A 14,433-nucleotide genomic window follows, 5' to 3' on the forward strand; every position below is an offset into this window, starting at 1 on the left:
TGAGAGATGCAGATCTTTCCTGAACTATTTGAAAGCACACAGACCACTTATTACAGGTTTTAGTTTCTAAGGGTGTCCTGGTTTAATCCCAGCCAGCAACTAAGCAGGGCTCCATCACACATAGCTGTTACCCATAATAGCCTCCTCCTAACTTCTTGTGCACCCCCAGACTACTGACTGGTGGGGTGGTGTGAGAAGCAGAAAATACCTTGGCTCTGTGTAAGCACTGCTCAGCAATATCGAAAACATCCTTGTATTATCAACGCTGTTTTCAGCACAAATCCAAAACTTACTAGCTACTATGAAGAAAATTAACTTTATTCCAGCCAAAGCCAGCACAAAAAAAGAAGATTTGTTGCCACACAAGAGCAAGGTGAAGAAGGTTTACAAGTGCTTTGTACCATCAGAACAGCATAAAGTAGTCATATGTCTTCCCTAATCTTTTGTGCATGCCCTATCAGGCAGCCAGGAAACTGAGGTGGTTTTTTTTAAAAAAAAAAAAAACTTTTCATTCTTGTTTGAATCCATAAAGAAATGCTTATTTACAACAAGGAAACTTCTGTAGGAGGTCTTTTTATTTGTAGTAAACAATTACTGGCAGTTTGTGTAAATGGGCCTGCAAAACCCTACCCCATTGAATTTCCATCATGTTTCCATCATATCAGCATGGACACATCCTATATCCCACCCCTACAAGAATGCCTGTAGACTTCTGGATTGTAAGGAACCTCCATCTGTTTCTCATTAAAAATCGATAGTGCCTTTAATTCCAAAACAGAGACTCAGCAGTAAAACTCTATCAGCTCAAGAAGAACAGAATCCAGTCCTTTTGTATCAACTGTGCTGATTAAGCTTGGCTTTAGTTATCATTAAATGTTTACTAAAAGAGCCATCTAAAGCTGATGCAGTGACCTATGCGTAATAGTCATCTTCTTTAATTGTCTTCAGACAGATAATTGCCTAGCCTAATCAGCTAGGCATTAGTCTTGATGTGTGCATGGCTATACTGCATTATCTCCATGGCTTAAAGACTGTATGTTGGAAAAAGTCCCACTAACAATTTTTTTTTAAATAAAATTTTCTGCAGAACTGAAGTTTTCATTTGGAAGATGCAATTTCATGTTAATCCAATTTTAAATGAAAAAAGATGATGTCTATCCAACACAGCTGACCACTTTGAATGTTGAGGTGTTAAGTTTTGAGCAAAATACCCTAATTTCTATTCCATGAAAAATATCACATTCATCCCACTGAGGTGAAAATAACATTATAAAGCTAAGATCTCCCATAGAATTAAAATTGCTAACTGTTTTTGACACTAATGTTAAATGAATAGCTAAGCTTATTTAAATCATCGTAGGAAACACCTGCTAACATTCACTTTGGCCTGAATTAGTCCTGTCATGTTTTTCAAGTTTGCCACTGAATTAGACTATCTTTTATTCAATTTATGTTTGAGTTACGTTCTCTGCATCTTTTGTGTGTGTGTGTGTTTGGGAGGGAGGAGGAGGAAATAACCAGGCAAAATGAAAATGAGTATATTGTGTCTAAAGAAGTGCAATGAAGCTGGTGAAGGGTCCAGAGCACAAGCCCTGTGAGGAGCGGCTGAGGGAACTGGGGTTGTTTAGCCTGGAGAAAAGGAGGCTGAGGGGAGACCTTATTGCTCTCTACAACTACCTGAAAGGAGGTTGTAGCCAGGTGGGTGTTGGTCTCTTCTCCCAAGTAACAAGTGATAGGACAAGAGGAAATGACCTCCAGTTGCACCAAGGGAGGTTTAAACTGGATATTAGGAAAAATTTCTTCACCAAAAGGGTTGTCAATCATTGGAATAGGCTGCCCAGGGAAGCGGTTGGGTCACCATCCCTGGAGATATTTAAAAGATGCATAGACGTGGTGCTTAGGGACATGGTTTAGTAGTGGACCTGGCAGTGTTGGGTTTACGGTTGGACTCAACGATCTTAAAGGTCTTTTCCAACCTAAATGATTCTATGATTCTATATAAATTCCAATGGATGTCCTGAGGAAAACTCACAGCATATGATTGTTGAATCCAGACAGAAAACTGAGGGAGACTTTATTTTCCCACCTACATAAATCACTAGCAAATAATATTCCCGTTATAGCCACAATCAGAAAAAAAAAAAAATAATCTTGCTCTAGTACAATAGCACCTTCCTTTAATACACTCAATGCCTTTCTCTGGCTAACATCAGCCACCCTGCAAAATATAACAGGGAATCACAAGTGGAACCTGCCTGAAGATAAACCTGGGGAAGGGGGTTAAAAAACTTGACACATCTAAATTATTGTGCTCTTAGACACATAGTTGTAGGAGTGCATGACTCAACAATATATTTTATGACTAATAACAAGCTTACTGACATATTGTAGTGCATTAATATATAAATGACCTACTTTGAACTGCCCTCTCCCACATTCAGTCTCCTGCTGAAACTCTCATATAAATACATCTATACAAGCCTAAATACATGATCTCTCAGACTTCTCCAGGCTCCAGAAAAACCCACTGCATTATTTTTGACACTAATGTACTTCAGAAGCAGCCATCACTCTTTAAACCACCCTGAGTTACGCACACTTCCCATGGTAGTACCAAACTGCGGCCTCGGCTGCAGCGGACATTCGTGTGAAAGAGCCATCCCCCACCTGAACCCCTTCAAGACAAGAAGGACACCCTGCCTCTCCGAGGACTTCTAGGATTTCTTCCGTGGCTGCACATGGACTTGGAAAAGAATTGCAGAGGAAGGCAACTAGATACTGAGGGCAGTGGCATTACTGAGGCCAATCTCTTATCTAACTTTGGGTTGGAAGACAGTTCTGACTGGGACCCCTCAGCTGGGGAAATGCAGCCCAACCGCAAGAGATCTGAGAAGGAGCTGGGCTCTGGAAGGACCATTCTTTCTTTCAGGAATGGAAAAATGGGAGACTAACTCTGTCAATCCAACTTAAATGCCGGAACAAAAAGATCTATATACAAAGACCTATCAGAGATGAGAAGAATGAAAGAGAAAATAATACTTTCCATTTCCTTTTGGATGCAAACAGATTTTGTTCCTTCCACATACATTCTGCAATCTCGTTCCCAAATTTTGCCAGCAACTGGGACAGCTGCTGAGTATGAGTCAACATGTGTCTGAGCACTCAGACTTTGAACTTCTACCTTTCATTTCTTTGCTTGGATAGGTAACTGTCTCTCCAAGTGAAGACTGAAAAACACCCTCTGAAATTTAGATGCCATCATTATTGCTTTTCCATTGTATTTATTGTGTTCTTGGCTCATATAGGATTAAACTGGTTATTTAGACTAAAAATTCAATACCAAAACAAAATTGAGGCCACTAAAATCTGCCTGTTTGGGATTTTTTTTTTTTAACAGGTGCAAATAAAGATCCACATTTTAATCCTGCTACTTTCAATGGCAATCATACTGTGCATATTTGCAACACATTCATACACAGAAACAAATGGTGAGGATAGGGAATTTTATGTATGCTGGTCTTACTGTATTTCTTGTAATTAAAAAACCTTTTTTTTTTACAAACTAATATTTGTTTTCATGTAAAACATGTAAAACGTACAGCAGTCAGAAGTGAATGACAACTGTACAATTAGCAACATTTTGAGTAGCAGAAATTATAAGGCTTGCTTAATTAGCATGTATAGGAACTGCTTGAGTTTCTTACCCTTTCAATGCAAAACATGCAAAACCACACATATACAGACGTTACCACCAGAGCACAACTCTTGGACAGGATTCAAATCTTGCATTTCTCTGTATCTGCTGCTACATATACAAGTGTTTGCCTGCATCTGACTTGAAGAGAAATGCTCAAGCTTGATTTGGTGTTTAATTCCACTACAGAAAAGCAATAAGAATAAGCTAACAGTGCAGTCCACGCCTAAATTCCACTGTAGTCAGGTATTTTATTGAAAGAGAAATGGAGCTAAGCATGTGTAACCTCTCTTTCAGATATAAACCTTGACAGAGCTGAACACCATGTAGAAATGTTTATGCTCAAATTATTTTTTATTCAAATGTAACGCATTCTTTATTCTGATATGCAATTAAATATATTTACTTACACAGCAGAAAACTTTCACAGCCATTTCCTCATCAAACTGGCCAAGGATTATCCGAACGTCATTACCCTGCAGATTGAATAAGATATGTGGCAGTTAAATACAGTCACACCCTTTCCAGAAACCACTTGACTTGGCCATTTATACTGTGTAGAGAGTTAGCACAAATTACAGCTATAGACAGCAAAATTAATTCAGAACTATTCCATTTTCTGTAAGTTCAAAAACTTGAAATACTACAAGAGATAGCACCTGAGGTGTTTGAAAAAATGATGAAGCGAAAGCACTAATGAGAATAAACCTGTAATGTTTATCTTGTCAAATATTACTATTCAGTAAGACTAAAATATCAAATATTCTTTTGATTCCTTGCAAGATTTCTTTTAAAATTTTGCATATTGAAACCAGCTGAAAATATATGCTTTTCACTGCATACATGAACTAATGTTGTAAAGTTGAGAGACTGGAGATTAGTAAGTGAGATAAAATGCCTTGATATTATGCCTGCTTTAGTAATTTTTAAAGGTTTTACTCATACATCTTCTCTACAGTCACTATAACACATTGTCAATCCCTCCTCTCCTCCTCCCTCCACCTCCACACATTAAAAAAAATAAAAAAATCACACTTTAAGAATCTATTTACTGAAGTCAAAAGAGATCATTTTACTTTCATACTTAGACACATATTAAGAAAATATTCCAAAATTCAGGAGCATATGCAGGAAAACATTTCTTCAGGAACAGGGCTAGCTTTTTTCTCATGTGAAAAATTGATTCTAACACCTATAAAACACAGAACAGATAGCTTTTTATGACTTAATATTACCTTTTATTTCACACAAAAGCTGAGTTCTCAGCAAAAGCTTGAGCAAATCTAATTTTTCATTTCTTTTATAAAACACTTGGTTAGAATTACTAATAGCTCTTTCCCTCTCCAAGGAAAAAAGAAACAGATGATTCAGTGTGAATTTCAATGGCAAAAAAACATTTCAGTTTTAATTAAATCAATTTATCAAAGATTTTCAGTTTAGATAATTTCAATGTTTATTTTCTGTTCAACAGAAAATATTATGATGGACAGTCCAAAAAGATACGAGAATGCTTCTGCAATTAAATGCATGAAATTAATATCACTCTTAGCATGGTTAAAGCTGGAAAGAACGTAATATGCTTTGCTCATTCTGAACCTGCGCATTTTCAGTAAGATTACTTCTCTTTATTTTTATATTTAGCCACAGTTTGATAAAGTAATGTAAATCTTATTGAAGCGGATTAGATTCTTTTTAAACAAATCTAACAAGGTCACATGAAACTAAATAAACAAATTACACAAATTACAGCAATAGTATTATGGTTTTTATAAGGACAATAAATAGATTTAGGAATTATGCAGCAATAAAATCTCTCATTCATTATTTCTATTTTTCACATTTTAAAAATAATTTTAGTCACTCTTGGAACTCTGACTCTGAATCACTTGACCTCACTGAACATAAAAATGCAGATTTAATATTTGAAAAAAGAGTTAAAAAGTTTGGTTACAAAATAAATGACCCAGGACCTAGTTATTAAACTTAAAATTGAATAAATTCCTTTTCATTTTATAACATGATGAGAACCAATTTTAAAAAAACAGATGATGTGCGGCCTCATAGTTTTAGAGCACCAGAGACTGTAGGCAGGGTGTAGAGAGTAACTCTATAGCACATGTATAGCAACGCTGCCCACTGGCTATGCGACGACCTTCAGACTGAAGGCGTAGTGCCTACGGTATGTGGTACCATGCTTTAAGACATTACTTCCACCTGATTATCACATAAACCAGAGTACAGTTCCCACAGTAACTTTTTGTTTTTACTGTAAAGCACTACAAGAACTGTATAGTTGTATAGTTCATCGTATTTTTTCCCCCAGAAATATCCTATGCCGTTTCAATAACCTTACTGTCTGCAAGGATTGTCTTCTACTAATATCATTGCACAATTAGTTTGGCAATAGAATTCAGACCTAAATACTGCACAGTCAGACACATGAATATGTGGCTCCACAATTCCTTTTGTCTATAGGCAAGGAAGAAAACAGGCACGCAAGAACTCCTCTTGAAAATGTTTTTCACATAAGGCATAGCAGAGACCTCATTCTAATATTGGCAGTGAATCCTATTTTCAAACATACTCTGTAACCAAGCAAATGGGTGTATTTGCTCATTTGTCCAGCTGTTAGCAGATACCAGTTCTGAATATCTGACCATCTGAATATATGACTAAGGATTTCAGGGAAGCTGGATTTTCTGTCAGGCAGGAATGTCCACCTCCAGCATGAGCTGAGCTTCTGATGCCAAAGCAGGAAATCTGCAAAGTGTGAGAACCACATCTAAACCAAGTTCTGGAGAATCCCTGATGCTCAACTAGAAAGCTTCATGGCCCAAGTTCTAAATTCAGCTATGGCTCTAGAACTTGACAATCCCTCTGTCATCCTTGGGATGTATGATCAAGCTGAGATGCAATACTCAAATGTTCTTTTGCTAAATTAATGAGTTTCCATGTTAACACATAAATTACTGGTTTTGAAGCACTCAGTACAGTAAGGAAGACATTAATATGTCTGTGTTCACCAAAAGGTTTGGATGGTATCCAACCACAAACTGACTGAAGAAGATCAAAAGAAATATTCTATTACCACCTATTAAAGAATAAGTCATGAGTCCTCCATTTAAAGTATTATGCCATTGAAGACTACAGCAGAAGAAAGTTGAATTCCAATTTTTTTTCCAAAGACTTAAAAGTTACAACCTTAAGAATGTTCTTTTCCATGGTTTTTTATATGCAATATGCTAAGAAAATGAAGGTTTCTCTGACAGAAATATAAATCCTCAGTTCTCCCTCACATTTGTCCAGGTGTTAACCCTCTGAGGAGAGGGGAAAATTGTTATCCACATATGCTCAGTACTGGCCAGAGATGGATCCAAGAAGATAATGCTGAGAGTGGGTAAATAAAGTGACTGGAGGTAGGATCCAGTGAGAGAAAAAAGGGCACATGGGAAGGAGAGACAGACCCAATAAGGGATGTAGGTAATGAGTACTTAGACTTTTTAGGCAAAGACAGAACAAATAGCTGGGGATGTAGCAGTAGGCTTGCTTGAGATCAATATTGAATAAGGAGCTTAAAAGGGAGAATTAGGACTTTTCAAGAGTATGGCAAATAGGAGGCTTGACAAAAAATTAGTGTTAGGACAACTGCAATCTCAGAAGGTAAGCCCAGAAGAAAATGGAGCAACAATCTAGACAAAGGTACTCTGAGGGAGATGAGAAATCAGAGTAGAACATACCATTGGGTAAGCAAGGAACTTCAGACTGGGATGAAGATCCAGAATGAGACAGAGATGTTGCTGGGTTAAATGGAGAGTATGGGATCACAGGGTCAAGCTGACAGAGAATATATGGCTGAGTACCTTTTCCTTTGTCCAGCTTCATAAAGCTGCGTCGTGAAGAACATAATATGTAGTTCTAGTTAGTTAGTCACGTATGTGAAATCATAAAAGATTCTTCCTCTTTATAACCACAGAGATATCAATACGATGCTGTGAGATGCAATGTTTGGGATTTCATGGCTTGCAGTTAAAGAGTGGAAAATTCAGTATGCAATCATGTAACCAAATAATTGTATGTTAGAACACATGTAGAAAGAACTAATTTAGGAAAGTCTGTACAATGGCTTTTCCTCTTTCATGTGTAACATTTTTCCTCTGTGCAATCACACATTCTTCAGCAAGCCTCTTTCCCTTCAATTCTGCTTTTTTGTGTCTCCCTCCACATTTTTCCCAAATTTGTTCCTAAAGAATTGCAGTCAACATGGTAAATAAACCTAGATCCATTCAATACCAGGCTTGGGTCTGCTGGTTGTGTCCTCCATAGGAGACGTTGAAGCTTCAAATTCATGCAGCTGCGCATAGCTCAAATCCCTTGCAGAGATTTTATCTGGATGGACAGTAAAGTCAGCACTGATGTTTATCAGAGCTGGGTTCATTTCAGTGCTCATGGGTCTGGGTATATGCCCACATTACAGTGTCATGCAAAGAGAGACACCAGGCACTTACTGGGGCATAATTTTTTCCCCCCTTCAGTTACACTATTAACTGAATATCAACCAGCATGATTTCCTGGCATGGATATACTGTTCCTTTACATCAACCCTCATGGGACTGATGCAAGTTAACACAGTGTAACTTCTCTTGATCAAAGAAGTCACTCACTGGATTCCAGCAAGTGTCAAGTACTCTTTCTTTCTCATAAAGTTGTAAATTGCTTGCATGGAGCTAAAGTGTATTTGACAGAAGAGTTTTTAATTCATGGAACTAGGCAGGTGATCTATGAGATGATTAAAAACATCCCAGGGGGAAGGCAACTCCCCTAACTGCACTTATATAAAAAGACCAACGTTTAGACCATTTGCCAGATGGTGAGCTGTCATATTTACTCTTCTCAGAGACTAGAGCAGCAATATCAGCATTTAAGCTTTGCCCCTCAGTAAGCAATACATATGTTCCCATATGGACTAAAGTTCAAACATAAAAAAGGAAAAACAATTATATTTCATTTACCCACAGTTCTGGTGGACTCTCCATAAAAGCATGTTTTATAAATGAAGACTATAGCACAACCTCAAAAATGAATGACTCTCTTACTCCCTTCTTTCTTTCTTATAGGTGAGGATATTATTCACCCACTAAGTATAAAGTGTCCTTGGTACCTGTGGTGGGTTGACCCTGGCTGGAGGCCAGGTGCCCACCGAAGCCGCTCTATCACTGCCCTCCTCAGCTGGACAGGGGAGAGAAAATATAACAAAAGGCTCATGGGTCGAGATAAGGACAGGGAGACATCGCTCACCAATTATTGTCATGGGCAAAACAGACTCAACTTGGGGAAAAAATAATTTAATTTATTACCAGTCAAATCAGAGTGGGGTAATGAGAAAATAAAAACAAACCTTAAAACACCTTCCCCCCACCTCTCCCTTCTTCCCAGGCTTAACTTCACTTCTGATTTTCTCTACCTTCTCCCCCCCAGCAGCACAGGGGGACGAGGAATGGGCGTTACGGTCAGTTCATCACATGTCGTCTCTGCCTCTCCTTCCTCCTCAGGGGGAGGACTCCTCACACTCTGCCCCTGCTCCAGCATGGGGTCCCTCCCATAGGAGACAGTCCTCCATGAACTTCTCCAATGTGAGTCCTTCCCACAGGCTGCAGTTCTTCACGAACTGCTCCAGCATGGGTCCCTTCCACAGGGTGCAGACCTTCAGGACCAGACTGCTCCAGTGTGGGGTGCCCTACGGGGTCACAAGTCCTGCCAGCAAACCTGCCCCAGTGCGGGCTCCTTTCTCCACGGGTCCACAGGTCCTGCCAGGAGCCTGCTCCAGCGTGGGCTTCCCACAGGGTCACAGCCTCCTTTGGGTGCATACACCTGCTCCAGCGTGGGATCCTCCATGGGCTGCAGGTGAGTATCTGCTCCACCATTAAACCTCCATGGGCTGCAGGGGAACAGCCTGCCTTCCGTGGTCTTCTCCATGGACTGCAAGGGAATCTCTGCTCTGGCACCTGGAGCACCTCCTCCCCCTCCTTCTGCACTGACCTTGGTGTCTGCAGAGTTGTTTCTCTCACATACTCTCACTCCTCTCTCCAGCTGAAGTTTTTCGTTGTGCAGAATTTTTCCCCTTCTTAACTCTGTTATCCCAGAGGCATTACCACCATTGCTGATGGGCTTGGCCTTGGCCAGCAGTGGGTCCGTCTTGGAACCAACTGGCATTGGCTCCATCAGACACAGGGGAAGCTTCTAGCAGGTTCTCACAGAAGCCACCCCTGCAGCCCCTCCGCTACCAAAACTTTACCACGCAAACCCAATACAGTACTACTGGCAGCTGAGTAGTACAAGCCCTGAAGACAGTGAGGATCAAGACATCTAAGATGCTCCACTGAGGGATGATGAACAAATTGTCTCCTCCACTGCCATTTCTGACAGCCTCAGATATGAGGCACTCTTTAGCCTTTTCAGAGTTTTTGAGTGATGCACATCATGCTGGAATAGGCAGCTTATTTCTTTTTTCAGCCTGCACAGCTTCCCTTCTGTGATCAGATTTTAATCTGTCTCATTTCTAATGAATAACACCACAATGCTGTATTACACAGCTTTCCAGAGAAGGATGGCTACAATATCTCATCTGCCAGGAAAAGTCAATCTCTTGGCAGGCTCTTTATGAAATATCTAAATTGAACAGCTCAGATACTCTGTCATATTCTCTACCATGTATCTGACAGTCAAGATGTTATTAATAAATCTACTCAAAGCTGTGTAACTTTGTCAACAGAGGTATCCACATGTTCTGCCCTCTAGATGCTTGCATGTCCACTTGAAGAACTACAGTTGAGCCTCCAGCCTTAGCTATGGAATCACTGATGGTGAAGGTGAACTAGAGGATATCAGCTCCCACCATCATAACACGCTGGCAAAATCTGCTGATGTCTCTGTTAGTGTGCATGTCACTTGCTTCAATTGATGCCGCATCCAAACCTGTTCCTGGTCCAAAATTTTAGAATTTAATTAACTTGACTGTTAGAATAAGAGATCGTGTTCGGTCAGTATTCAAAACACCTATTGTATTTGGGAAATCAGATGGAAATGGTTTCACTGAATTGGAATTCATATATTGGAAATTTTTTGTCCTGCATGCAAGATACAAGAAAGTTAGAAGCAGAAATGTTATTGCTCATACAATTTGCTTGTGCGTGCTTAGAATTTTTAAGCATTTAGGTTGATGAACAAATGCATGTCCTCCAACATCCCTTTCTCTGTATACAAAAATGAATTTTAAAGATATCCTTAAGTCTAAATTTACTTTCCAACTGTGATTCAAAGAGGCTAGAGTCAATGTAGTAAAAGTTAAGGTGATGCTGGAAAAAATATAGAATATATATTTCTGCAAATCATGACACATATTTCTATTTTGTACTGCGTAACAACTAATTTCATTAATTTAAACTGTGTTTATGAAAAGGAAAGGTATTTTATGTCTATTTTATCCAAGTACAATAAGCAGATACCAGTTTACCTATATTAGGTTTACATCTTGAAGAAAGGAATGAACATTTTCAGAACTGGATGGCTAAGTTGTGCCTGACATATGCGCCTAAGGACAAGTAACTCTGTACTCCTGTAAAGAATAAGCGATTGCCTAGATAATTACTTTTTTATTATTGCAATAATTTGTTCTGAAGAACAAATCAAGAGCTAACAATATATTGTTTGATAGAGTCTCCTGGTCTTCCCTATAAAACAACCACCAGGCTAGAATCTCATTGCTTCTTCTAACCTTCATCCTAAATATACATGCTTATATGCATTTTTTCTTGTTATTACATCACCCATTGGTTTATAGCTCTGTCTTCAGAATTGTTAGTTTTCTGATGCCGGGGGTTAAAGACCTTGTCAAAAAAATGGACTTTAGTGATAACACATCCTGGAGTCTGTTCAACCCCAGACAGGAAATGTAAACTGGCTTACACTGGACAGACACGAATGGCTTCCTATAAACGTAATCGTTACCTGTTTATACTTTAAACATTCAGGCTTGCACCTCTAGTCTGTGGGAATAATAAAGTACACTCAGTTTACCATGCTTCAGACCTTTTTCAGTTAGTTTCAGTAGTGGCCTAGTCTTATACCAGTTGGTACCCTTGCTTTAATTTTAGTTTTTTAATACCATTCAGTTTATTAGGGTTTTTAAAAACCTGTTCTACACATATTTAAGTATTTGCAGGATTATGGCTTTGATTGTCTGTTGTACATATTTGATGCCAGCAATGATTTGGTATTCACTATTTAAAAGTGCTTGCTCTTGCTGTTCAATCATTTTTTCATGTTCGTATGCAGTTTAAGACTTATATCTCCTAAGTCTAGTTTATTGTTGGTTGCACTGCATGGTAATGCTAAAATATAGTTTTAATTTTATGAGATGCCAGGAACCTAATAAATCATTATAATAAGAAAAGGATGGTATTCTGCTATCAAATTTATTTTTCCTTTTTTTCCCCCTGTAATTCATATGAAATAAAGTAGATGATTATAAGCAAAGAATTCAATCTAAAATGTGTAATGAAGCTAATGGAAAGATGCTCAATGCTTTTGCTACACAATAATTTACCTTCAAAGGGTTCTGGTTCTAAACCTTAAGAGCTTTCACACGTATATCACTAAGACCAGTGTTTTAGGTACAAACATTAAGCCATCAACAACTTGCTTTACTTTGTGTCCTTATGAGGAACTATAATATGCATGGGCAGTCATTGAATTAAGCAGGAGTAGGCCCTCCTGGAGTTACTCCTGAATTAAGCAGGAGTAACGCCATTTGTTAACCTGGCCATGCAATGGAATGTAGTAATATATCATGCTAATTTTGTTTTATTAGCCTTCTTCATAGGAAAAAAAATAAATATCAAAATGCCATGACATAATCATCACTTTCTCTTTATTCCTCAACCAGCAGCACATACCTTAAGCTTCTTTACACTCGTGCAAGGATCATTGGAGAAACTTTCTGTATCTGAAATCTCGATGTCTTCACCATACAGGACGCCAGTCAGATCATTCCTCACCTGTCAGAAGTTGAGAAAAAGGTAAACTAGTGAACTGACACTCAGCGAGGAGGAAGCAGATGGACTGTATTTATCACTGTAATGACAAGCAACGATCTTGACGATCATTGCACCCGTGTTTCTTTCTCCATTTTGCGTAAAATCTGATCAAGACACTATTTTACCACTATAATCTACTATCAACGGGTGTACTACCTAAAGAGCTTTACTGTGTATGACAAAAAGTTCACAGTGGGCTCCCACTTTGCATCATGGGGATGGACAATTCTTGTGTATTTCCAGTGCTGTTAAGACCAAAATCTTTCTTGTAGCTGGAGTGATGTCTGAGACTGTATATAAGGAAAAGACTCATCAAGAAAACTCTTACATATTCTCAGTGCTGAGGGCTGATTTAAACCACCATCAACTGGTCCTAGCATGAATCAGCAGAGCTTAGCTTACGTCGGATAGGGTTTGGTAAAGCTTAATGAACTCCTCTGTGCCCTCCCCTTTTCTTAGAGCATGCATCTCACTGCATGGGGAAGCGAGTGGTATGGTTTGCTTAAAGGTGACACAAGCAACCATCTGTCAACAGATTTTCTCACCTGTTTGTTTGGGTTTTTTTATAGTGGCAAGATTCTCTCCTCTTTGAGCTGCCCAATAGCACAAAGAAGCCAGAAAGCATAGAAAGCAATGTAGGTTACAGATTCAGGGTGTTTTTTTTTTTTCATATAACTACTTCAAGGTTTTCTGTCTTAATCACTGCTGGTTTTCCTCCAGCTGCATGACTGCAAAAACAGAGTTTCACATTACTGGTCCTAATAGATGAGCAAAATTAATTTTAGCTGGAGATAATGTGGTCATAGACTGAAATGTAGAGAGCAGCACCCCAATTTTAATTTAATAAAATTATGATCATGTTCATTGCACTGATTGTCTTTTTTATTTGTTTGTTATATCAGAAATAGGAGAAGCAAATCACAGCGCAAAACAGGTATCTCAATTGCAAACAAAATACAATATATGGAAGAGAAATATATCTGTTATTAAACAGGAAAATTTAGAAGTGTATAAATCATATGCAGATACTTTCCAATGACCCTCTTTATGGGTTGTTGGAATTATGCATTTTAAATCTCCCTCCTAACTCTCCTTTTCCTTGGCTTCTTTGAGGGAGAAGCACAGTCCATTCAAAACAATCTAAAAATATTTGATATATATAGCGACACGGTCAAGTAAAGAAGAGGAAGCGGTATCCATCCTTCAGGAATAGGAACTTCTTCATTTGAATTGAAATAACCATAATGTTTATATAAAGAGAAGACATTTTATCCATGCAAAAATAAGACTCAGCTATTGCTAAATTTCCTGGGTGGAAAGTCTGTCACATTCATGCCTAAGTATACAGTAAGAGCAAGGGGATGCACTGAGACATGAAAGGTCACAGGTGAGACTTCTCAGTTCTGCTGGCAGCTTTGCTTTCAAGACAAACCCATCTCTTCAGTAATCTTTCATCCTTTCTTTAATATGTTTGTGTGTATCCTCTCAATCTATGCATGGTAGTCATTCTGCAGGGTGTATTTCATACTTTTGTGTTTACCATGCAACTAATTTATTTTTTTCATTATGCTGTTTAACTTAGATAGCCACACAGTTTTTGGTAAAAAAGATGAATGTTAAAACTATCTTTGTGCTTTTGCAAATTTC

At 38.5% G+C, this 14,433-nt stretch overlaps 1 protein-coding gene across 1 annotated transcript in view; it reads right to left on the reverse strand.

The window, feature by feature from the left end:
- Positions 1-14,433, reverse strand: part of GABBR2 (gamma-aminobutyric acid type B receptor subunit 2) — a 489,338-nt gene that overhangs the window by 245,181 nt on the left and 229,724 nt on the right. Inside the window, exons 4-5 of the mRNA XM_075744642.1 lie at positions 12,646-12,747; positions 4,105-4,170 (exon numbers count right to left, since the gene is read on the reverse strand). Coding sequence (XP_075600757.1) covers positions 4,105-4,170; positions 12,646-12,747 — 168 coding nt within the window. The remainder of the gene's footprint in view (positions 1-4,104; positions 4,171-12,645; positions 12,748-14,433) is intronic.

Source organism: Balearica regulorum, chromosome 2, assembly GCF_011004875.1.
Source record: "Balearica regulorum gibbericeps isolate bBalReg1 chromosome 2, bBalReg1.pri, whole genome shotgun sequence".
Taxonomy (NCBI): domain Eukaryota; kingdom Metazoa; phylum Chordata; class Aves; order Gruiformes; family Gruidae; genus Balearica; species Balearica regulorum.